The 11,261-nt window shown below is 34.4% G+C and overlaps 1 protein-coding gene across 1 annotated transcript; it reads right to left on the reverse strand.

Annotated features, from left to right (window-relative positions):
• Window positions 1-2,630: 2,630 nt before the first annotated feature.
• On the reverse strand, window positions 2,631-10,410 carry LOC134262031 (uncharacterized). The gene is made up of 5 exons (XM_062744410.1): window positions 10,352-10,410; window positions 4,129-4,227; window positions 3,235-3,342; window positions 2,872-3,030; window positions 2,631-2,767 (listed from the first exon to the last, which is right to left on the reverse strand). Exons 1-5 carry the CDS (start codon window positions 10,398-10,400, stop codon window positions 2,631-2,633), a joined length of 552 nt encoding a protein of 183 aa, XP_062600394.1. The 5' UTR covers window positions 10,401-10,410.
• Window positions 10,411-11,261: the final 851 nt, after the last annotated feature.

Consider the following 11,261-nt stretch of genomic DNA (forward strand, 5'->3'; position numbering starts at 1 on the left):
TCCTATCATAAAACAGACAGGGAGTATTAGGGAGTAGGGTGAACATTTTTTCAATTAAGTGTAAAATAATTTTACTGGCTGATACAAATTCACTTATGCCTGTATATATTTGTATATTTTTGCCTTTTAATAGTTGAATTTTTTTTTTATTTCTTCAGGTTATTGTTTATTTCTTCCTCAAATGGACTTAAATTCACCCATAGTTTTATTCATTACATCTGATGCATAAGCAACCCTTTTCTGAAGAATGATGCTTAGACTGTAAGCTATAACAGAGGCCTAAACAATGTCGCTGACAATATGCAACAGCTACCACTGGCAGTTTAAACAGGTCCGGCACAATGTCTTGATTAAGCTATGTAGCTTAATTTAGCTATATAGCTTTATTAAGCTATTCGGAATAGCTTGATTAAGCTATTTTATCACACTTTTTTCTCAAATGTTTTATTTTTTCAGCAAATGCAAAAAGTCGCACCTTGGTGCAGTGGGAATATTAAACTTTGAACTCTTCTGAATACAATGCATGTAAAAATCACTCACCAAATTACGTCTCCTTGAGAGACTTTGTACTCTAATTTTTAAAAGTTTGGGGACTATTGATGAGTGACCACACAGTTATTTCTTGAATGAAATTATAAAGAAGGTCAGTTATGGCCAACAGGATAATTGATTAGTAACAGTTCAACACAATGAAAAGCAATCATACTTTTCCACGCCTCATCACACTCAATATGATAGTGCTGTTAACCAAACAATGGAAATTCATCTTTTGCATAAAAGTATTCAACAACAGCAATGTTAGAACTTTCTATGATTTAGGTTGTATTTTTGATAGCCCAAAGTACAAATATGAATAGTCAAATACTTGCGACTTTTTATTTATTTCTTACTAAAAACATTTTTGTTGAAAACTGCAGATAAATAGCTTTATTAAGCTATTTTAAATAGCTTAATAAAGCTATATAGCTATTTAAAGCTATATAGCTTAATCAAGACATTGTGCTGGACCTGTTAAAACCTGGGGGAGGAAAATAATTTACAGACAGATACTTTTGAAACTAACACATAATTATCTCACCAGCATGTCATTGTGCAACAAAGTCGTCAGCATTTTATTTGTCCTTTGAACGGGTGAAACGTTTTGAATGGCACTCGAGTCGATGAATTTTACACTAAACCAAGCTATCTTCTCAGATAGATCTAGCATTATTTACCCGCCGTTTCATCTTAAAACCGGAAGTGCGACTTTGTAAATTTGAAATCTCGATCCCGCACTCAAATTTGACAACGGAAAGAAAAAATTGTTTTATATTTTCTGAAAATTCTAAACCTTGAGCGGAGGGTTTATAAAACTGAAAATAAAATAAATCCTGGCCTTAAATATGTCATTAGATCATTAGAATATTAACCAGGAGCAAAGGATAAGATGTTCAAAGAATTCATGCATTTCACTATGTAATCATTAGAGCCCCACCCTAAAACAAGTACCCTTGACCCTGGGGCCATAAAATTCACAATTTTGGTAGAGGCAATCTTGCTCATCATAACTATGTACTTAGTTAGTTTATTTAATACCCAGGAGCAGAGAAGAAGATTTTCAAAGAAATAGTGTATTTTCACTATATAATCATTAGAGCCCCGCCCTAACACCAGAACCCTTGACCCCGGGGCCATAAAATTCACAATTTTGGTAGAGGCAATCTTGCTCATCATAACTATGTACTTAGTTAGTTTATTTAATACCCAGGAGCAGAGAAGAAGATTTTCAAAGAAATAATGTATTTTCACTATATAATCAATAGAGCCCCGCCCTAAAACCAGAACCCTTGACCCCGGGGCCATAAAATTCACAATTTTGGTAGAGGCACTCTTGCTCATCATAACTATGTACTTAGTTTGTTTATTTAATACCCAGGAGCAGAGAAGAAGATTTTCAAAGAAATAATGCATTTTCACTACCTACTTATTTAGCCCCGCCCTAGCACTAGAACCCCTGACCCCAGGGCCATGAATTTCACAATTTTGGTAGAGGACTCATTGCTGATTACAATCATGCAAACAGATTTACTGCTTGATGTCCAGGAGTAAAGAAGAAGATTTTTAAAGATTGCATTAATTTTAGTGGTTTTGGCCCCACCCCTCAGGCCCAAGGGGGGCAGGGATCATGAAATTCACAATTTTTGTTCCCCTTCACCCATACATGCTTTGTGCCAAATATGGTTAAAATTGGTTCAGTGGTTTCAGAGAAGAAGCTGAAAATGTTCAAATGTTAACACACGACGCACGACGCACGACGGACGACGGACGACGCACGACGACGGACGAAAACAGATAGCAATAGGTCACCTGAGTTTACTCAGGTGACCTAAAAAGTTATTAATAAGCTTTTACTGTAAACGCCAATACAGACGAATTGTTTGTAGATTGATTACTTTCTAGTTTAATCAGTTAATTATAATTATCAAATATCAACCGTACTTTGTTGAACATTTGGAGGAGGCGGCAGCTTACAACCAAAGGAATAGGAAGGACCACGTGACTTTGGTTTTAGAATGTAATCACTGGGACCTGGAATGTAGGCATAAAGGTAAGCTTAGTAAAGAAAGTCTGGCTGTGTTCGTTTGAATATATTATTTCTGAGGACATTGTAATAACTTGCCCGGTGAGTACTTCCAAACTATCGTCCTTGCAACTCCAAATGATTTCTTTGGACCTCGACCGAAGTAAGAGGAATTTGGTCTGTAATTCGGCCCAGGTGTTGAAAAACCTATAAAATGAAATTATGTAAGGCGTTTAACAATATATCACCAAATATAAGGTAAATGGGAGCTGTGTGATGTAAAGCTGTTTCTTCAAAATTCCAAAGCCTACCTTGTGAGTCCACAGGTTGTACCTGGCTATTTGGGGGACCGGTATAGACGTCAGCACGCTGCTTGTGGGCAATACTAAATTTTGGACCACAATTATTTCCAAACTGCTGATAGCTAGAGTTGTACTTCGCTGGTCCGATAACTGTACAGTACTTCTCAGCTAGTAAACACAATATAAAAAGTACGCGTGTCACATTATTTGAAAAACGAAAACTTTATGATGCATGTAGAACTTTGTCAAGGATGAAATTAGCTGTGTGTCTTTTATATTTGTGTTATGTAGGCAATAGGTTAGATGCCCCTAATTCGATCTCAAAAATATTTTTGCCATTGTAAGTAATTATGCTACGCAATAGCACCTCACCTTCTTCTTCAAATGAACATTTACTTCTTCCTTTGAAAGTTACTGTTTTATTTTTCCAAATCAAGTCCCCACTGGTTGAGAAATCTGAGGGGCCGGGATTTACACTGTCTGACAAAGAAAAAAATTACTCATAAATATTAAAATGCGTTTATTTATTTATTCGATTTTATTTGAATTATAACCTACTCGGAACCAAAATTCAAAAGTAAAACGTGTGTGTGTGTGTGTTTGTGGATGAGAAAGATAGTAAGTGCGTAACGGAAGTGACGCAAATAATTTAAGTCGAGATCGAGATACACTCTAAAGAGAAGATGCACAGCTTTGTAATTGGTTTTATTACAGACTGCACTCAATGATAAATTATACATGTATCTTAATATCATTCGCAATTATTTAATTCAAAAATTACTCCAATTATTAAGCTCTTTCAAATGACACCAAGGTCAATGACCTTGTGATCTTGACTGTGACCTATATGCTAAAAATATCCTTTTAGACCTTCGCCATAACTTTTGATCCATAAGAGATAATAGAGACTTCATATTTGGTATGCTTACTCTCCTAATTAAGTTCTTTCAAATGGCACCAAGGTCAATGACTTTGTGACCTTGACTGTGACCTACATATATATGCTAGAATTTTTTTTAAACCTTTGCCATAAATTTTGACCATAAGAGATGGAGACTTCATATTTGGTATGCATACTTCACTAATTACATATAAGATCTTTCAAATGGCACCAAGGTCGATGACTTTGTGGCCTTGACTATGACCAAAATGCTAAAAGTAGCTTTTTCGAACTTTGTTGCCGCTAGGTGCAGTGTTTCACAAACACATCTTGTTATGTATTCAAAAATTGAGCCGAATAGTTTTACTTTTTAAATTGAAACTTACCTTTACTTGTTTTATGTTTTCCGGAAATAGAGTAATGAGGAAGTGATGCCTTATGACTAATCAAAGGTAGATAATCCGCGGGCCCAGGGGTTGGATCACCTTAAATAAAATACAAATAATTTTCAGAGGAAGTGAATACGCAGAACAAGTCCTAAGGTTTTTGCCAATGGGTACTTTTTTTCCAGCTTTTCTTTGCAAATACCTAATGTGTACGAAAGTAAATTTTTATTCTTTCTCAATTTTAAGACAAGTCTCAACTATTTACCAAAAAATTAAAGTCCAAATTTTCATGTAGATTGCATATAATATATAAATAGAAGGGAAATCTCTGTTCGTCATGCTTTTCTCTGAGGGAAAAATCCTAGACTTTATTCGAAACTGTGTTTAGCTAACTAAAGTCTTGCGCTTGATTCATAATAAAAATGTTTTAGTATATATTTTATGTAAAAGGACCTTAAGTGGATCTCCGTATCCAAAGATCGAAGGTTTTAATCTTTGTAGGGTAATCAAATGAAAGTGACCCAAATCTGACCTTGGGTCAGATGATATTGTATTGGCGGATATCGATATCCATCATTACAATGTATCTTCAAGTATTGGGGTCGACTTCTGTTATCCCCGAATGGAAAAGGATGGTAGTGGTCAACATTCATAATATGGGAATCTATCTCTCCTTATCAACAATGGACTTGATTGTTAATTTGGTAAAATCCATTACTTTATGATTTAGTTCATCTGACATTGTATCGTCATATGTGATTATATTAAAGATCTCAGACATTCACCTCGTCTGAAAATGAAAAGAAAACACGACTCTGTGCAAGAACGATTGATTATCAGGTTATTTTGTCGTTTTTATACCCGCACTTTCTAAAGAAAGTTCGGGTATATTGTTGTTACTCATGTCCGTCCGTCCGTCCGTCCGTCTGTCACACTTTTCTTCCCTGAACTCCTCCTACATTTTACACAGTAGCTTAATCATCTTTTGGGAGATGGTTGGTGGGGTAATGTAGATGTGCAGTAAGGTTTTGGAATTTTGATTTTGCCCCGGGGGGTCAAAGGGGGGTCGAAAAATGACGTTTTTTATGCAAAAAGCCCCGTCTTCCCTGAACTCCTTCTACATTTTACTCAGCAGCCTAACCAGCTTTTGGGAGATGGTTGGTGGGGTCATGTAGATGTGCAGTAAGGATTCGGAATTTTGATTTTGCCCCAGGGGGTCAAATGGGGGTCGAAAAATGACGTTTTTTAAGCAAAAAGCTCCGTCTTCCCTGAACTCCTCTTACATTTTATTCAGCAGCCTAATCATCTTTTGGAAGATGGTTGGTGGGGTCATGTAGATGTGCAGTAAGGTTTTAGAATTTTGATTTTGCCCCGGGGGGTCAAATGGGGGTCGAAAAATGATGTTTTTTATGCAAAAAGCCCCGTCTTCCCTGAACTCCTCTTACATTTTACTCAGGAGCCTAATCATCTTTTGGGAGATGGTTGGTGGTGTCATGTAGATGTGCAGTAAGGTTTTGGAATTTTGATTTTGCCCTGGGGGGTCAAATGGGTGTTGAAAAATGACTTTTTTAATGCAAAAAGACCCTTCTTCCCTGAACTCCTCTTACATTTTACTCAGGAGCCTAATCATCTTTTGGGAGATGGTTGGTGGTGTCATGCAGATGTGTAGTAAGGTTTCGGAATTTTGATTTTGCCCCAGGGGGTCAAATGGGGGTCGAAAAATGACGTTTTTTATGCTAAAAGCCCCATCTTCCCTGAACACCTCTTACATTTTATTCAGCAGCCTAATCATCTTTTGGGAGATGGTTGGTGGGGTCATGTAGATGTGCAGTTAGGTTTCGGAATTTTGATTTTGCCCGGGGGGTCAAATGAGGGTCGAAAAATGATGTTTTTTATGGAAAAAGCCCAGTCTTCCCTATTAAACTCCTTTTTCGTTTTAAACAGTGGTCTTATCCTCTTTTGGGAGAGTTCACTCTTTTGAAATTTTGTTAAAACATCAAGGTCAAGGGGTAAAAAATCATAGCATGTTGGGAAACATCTTGTTATGGGTAATGTTCACTTGAAATGTGAAAGTCGAATCTCTTCTCAATGAAAAGGAAATACAACATTAATGAAAACTAAGTTAAACTTCAAGGTCAAGGTCACAGAGTCAAAAAGTCATGATACATTTGGAAAGGTCTTAATATCACAGGTAATATGAATGCCCTTTCATTTATCTTTCAAAATGATCAATTTAAAGCAATTAATTTGTTTATGAAATTAGGTCAAACTCAAGGTCATGGGTGATAAAAATCATAGTGTATTTAGAATGGTATTGTCCCATTTAATACTAATACTCATGTTTAATATAACATCTCTTCTCATTCAAAATATATGACCATGATGACCAAGGTTAAATTTATTGTGACAGATGGGCAGATTAACAAACAAATGAGATTTAATGTACCCTACCTTTAGCAAAAATGGGGGACAATAAATGTCTTTGCTGTTCTTGAGAAGAAGATTTATGTTGGAAAAAGTCCCCAGCATATTTAAATGTAAATTGGTTGAAATTGGCCCAGTGGTTCTTAAGAAGTTAATGTCAAAAGTTTGCAGACAAACAGATGGACAACAGAAATCAGTACATTTCAGAAAACAGTATGCTTATAAATAGTTAATCAAGGTGCTTTGGGTAGCAAAATAAAGCTAAACTGGTATATCTAATTCATCCGCAGAGCTTAGTATATTTTAATATGCACAATCTTTTCAACTCTTATCATAATTATTTTTTAAAATTTATATCACCATGTCTCATTCAAGGGAGAACTAGAGATATGACCAGATGTATATCTGTTGAATATAAAATACGTACATGTATACTGTGTTTTTTTTAGTAATTTGTTTGTTTGTTGTGACAGCAACTGTTATGGCAGCTTTTGGCAAGGTTGAAGTTTCTCAAATGTAAGTCAAACTCCAAGGTCAAGGTCAAAGGGTCAAAATTGTTGGTATCAAAGGGAAAGTCTTGTCACAAGGAATACACATGTGAAAAAAGAGAGAAATCCCTAGAACTTCCTCACCTGTTCAAAAGTTATTGCCATGGTTAAAGTTAAATTGGGTTCAACTCTAAGGTCTAGGTCAAAAATAATTATACCTGTTGAAAGTTAACAATGATTACACATGTTAGAGCATGAAAGTCCTAGCACCACCTGTTCAAAACTTAGGCCAAGTTTAAGGTATTTTTCTTGTAAAAGTGGGTCAAACTCCAAGGTCAAGAGATCAAGAGGTCAAAATTGGTGGTACCCATTAAAAGGTTTTGCTAAAAGAAATTTAACTATGAAATATTGAAGCCATGTGTATAGCCCAATCCATTTAAAACTTATGGGCAAGGTTAAAGTTTCTGTGGACAGACAAACATACATAAACATAGGAAACAAAATATGTATATATAGTCAAAAGAAAAAATTTTCTACTATTATGGAGTCATAAGATCAATTGTCATTTCAGGTACAGGGAGTCAGTGGCTAGGGAGATCAGACCCCCCCCCCCCTTGGAATTAGCAGTTATTTAAATAAGACTATGTACTGTAGAGAATAAAAATGACTTTGGACATCCTCCCCCTTAGAAAACAGGGACTCCACTATCATTGTTTTTATTATTATTTTTTATTTGCTTCTCAGGAAATCTTGGGCTGATTTTTTTGACTGAGGTGTGACACCCCCCCCCGTTCTGAAAAAAAAAATTGTGGATCTGCGCCTGTATATACTGAATGTCCGCAACGGGAGATAACTTGACAATGTGAAATTTGTCGACTGTGGCATGCGATGATCTTTGACCCTTTTTGAACTTCAACCTAACCATTTGCATTTATTTATTTTTATGCAATCTATACTAAATCTTGTACTTACCGAATGTCATAGGTCGTGACAACGAATTCATGAAATATAATCCATATAATCCAATTAAAACACAAATGATTTTAACTAACCACACTGCATCGTCAGCATACATGTGCTAAATAATCTCATTCGACAAACTTTGCTGATTCCGTTGCCAGTATGAATCGGCCGAGGTGTGCCGAGAGGTGATATCTATAAATATGATAATGGGTGACGCAAACCCAATGTGAATGTAGAAAATAAATGTTCACACGTAAAACTGTTTAGTACAAGAACAAATTTCAAACTATCGTAATAAACTATGTTTTAACATAACTTTGCCATCTAGGTCTATTTTTAAAAAAATGTGAGAGTGAGTGTGTGTGTGTGTGTGTGGGGGGGGGGGGGGGGAGAGAGAGAGAGATAGGCATTGACAAATTAATCGGGTTGTATTTTCAATGGGTTTTTTTCCCGACCAAGTACTAAAATCAGTTTGCACATTTTGATAAATTCATAAAAAACGCTTTGTACTAAAATAATATTTTATGTCGTTGAGAAAGTAAATTTAAAAAGTTCCAAATTATGGGCAAAATATTTATCTGAATCTAATTAAGTAATTTACTTCAATCATTAATTAAATTCTGTTATTTCAGACTGGTAATGAATTAAGTATTCAAAATACATATGTGAGGCTCATAGATCATATGATCACCTGAAAATTTTATGCTCAATTTAACGAATACATGTACGGAGATAATTATAGAATTATTTTGACTTCTTCCTTGGAAAGTCCAATATAAAGGAGGGTGTATTTAGAGGCAAACACCATAGTGCAGGTATTACTGTCTGAATTATGTAGCTAGAGTGGTCTTCTCTTTGATATAATATGAAATCTAAGTTACTGACTCTATTTGATTAAACGTGTTCAAAAATTTATTTTTGACAAATATATGTGAAAACATCGCATACAGTAAAACTTACATATGTTTTCTCATAGTTAACAGCAACATTTTGTAATTCGGTTATCTTTCTATTTATAGAAATATGACAAGGACCCCAAGTTGAAAATGAACAAGAAAAACTCAGCTTTTTTCTTACTGTTGAGAGCTTCGTTAATCATTTTTTAACATTTTTTTTATACATATATGAAAGAAAAACATTCAAAAATACCTTCATTGGCAAAATGGATATCATTTCCAAAACACAGTCTATCATGTATAAATGTAAATGTTCTAAACTTAAAATACCTATCAAAGATACTTGTTTTTTAAAATATTCCATTCGATTACATTGTTTTGTAGATAATGCGATGTTAAGAAAACGAGTGTTATGTTTCGATGCACATGGTCTTTGAATTAGACAGTTGATCATTTAATTTTCAATCAAGCAATTTTAAATTACCAATACACAATACAGCTTGTGCTATTCAGTAAAATCGATCCGTGTATTGCAGTGCCTATCGACTCCTTTAATTATTTTATGAATCAGGAACCGCTACTATTGTCTCAGACATTATTGTGTCAGCAGCATTATCAATTCATTTAGAGTGCACATAAAATGTGGAGTGCCAGACGATTAAATTGCATTATTCAAGCAATTAAATGGCAGTTCCGACGTTCGAATGTAATTCTGTTTGGCCTGACGGTTTCAGAGAAATGAATAAATCTTACCCCTTTTGTGAATTATATTGTAAATTAAAAATATTTATTCCTAATTTTGAAAATACAAGAAATGAAATAGTGTTAATGATAAAATGTAGGTGATAAAATGTGCTGAGATGCTGGTAACTGGTCAGATTATATAAATATATGCAAGATTATCAAAATTTGTACATGATTCTCTTTCATGTTTACAAATTACAAGTGCTCTTCTCACGAAATCGCTTGATTAGACCAATATAATTACAGTAAATACACTTTGTACAAATCAAAAAAAAAAAGATTTTCCCCAAAAAGAATTAAAAACAACAACAACAAAAATGCTCAGAACGGGAATGTAATAATACGTATAGGCGGATCCAATAACTTGCCGAACCACCCACAATTTTCAATACAGTTTCCCTTTTATACTAACATAACCTAAAGCTTTTGGATTTTTTTCTCCATATCGGTGTTCATATTCTCCTGTTGTTTATTAATATTAAATGTGTACAAACATTATACATGTATATCCTTTACTACCGAAGGCCCTTCACAGGCAGTTTCAAGCTCAAGCAGTTTATAAACATTTTTTTTATTATTTATTCACCTGTTGAAATTGAAATAGAGCTTGACACTCTCCGCCTTTAAAAAAATCCTTGTCATTTCTATGTTCATGATGGCGTGGGTTGTATTTTAAATATTAGTAACTTTTTTCAGAATTATACTCACCAAGTGACGTCAGGGGTTTTCCCGCCGGGGGGACGATATAATTTCCCATGGCATCTCGGGTGACTAAAAAATACATGACAATGATTAAAACTAAAATATTTTGGACACGCCATATAAAGAATATTAAACTTATACTTTTAGTATTACGGTAATTTAGAATCAATCTTTGTATATTTAACTCATCTACAGAGCATACATTTGATATTTTCTTTTGCAAATTACATGGAAACAAAATTAAAATCATCTGCAGATTTTCTTTAAATATTTATTTATGTTAGAAAATGTTTCTTTTCACCAATTATATAGAACTGTCGACAGACCATTTATGATCATTGTTATCTATGCTATGCAATGGCCACAACGAATAGGTTTATTCTTGCTTATTATATCTCATCATACATGTATTCATCTCCATACAATGTTACATATATAGATATATTTCCATATATTTACATTCCTTCGCTTAAAATTAGCGGAACTTCTTCCGATAGGAAGAAAAGACAATGTCATAAATTTGATAATAATTATAATAATTGTACATAAATAGTTTCTAATTAAAACATGAACAATAATTTTTTTTAATAGAAAATTGCACTTTTTTATCATTTATACGCACTTAATGTTTTGTTATTTTCTCTTTTTTTCTCACATATAATTTACTACAAACTAGTGCTAATTGTAACGGGAACCGTTACAGATGTTCCCCAAACCCTCCCCAAATCCCTTTTGGTGCCATATTTCCTGTAAGCTTCATTAAATAAGACAAACTCTGCATTTGAGACTTTAACAACTTTTACCCAGAAGTGTACCAAGTTCAATCAAATTTTAGCATTGCACGCGTGCGCATGTGAATGCATGTGCGTAATGATCATATCATCTAGTCTACACAGTCTATGTATTTCAATATACT

This window comes from Saccostrea cucullata, unplaced genomic scaffold (assembly GCF_032062105.1).
Source record: "Saccostrea cucullata isolate Sc308-1 unplaced genomic scaffold, CSIRO_AGI_Scuc_v1 ctg12507, whole genome shotgun sequence".
Classification (NCBI taxonomy): Eukaryota; Metazoa; Mollusca; class Bivalvia; order Ostreida; family Ostreidae; genus Saccostrea; species Saccostrea cuccullata.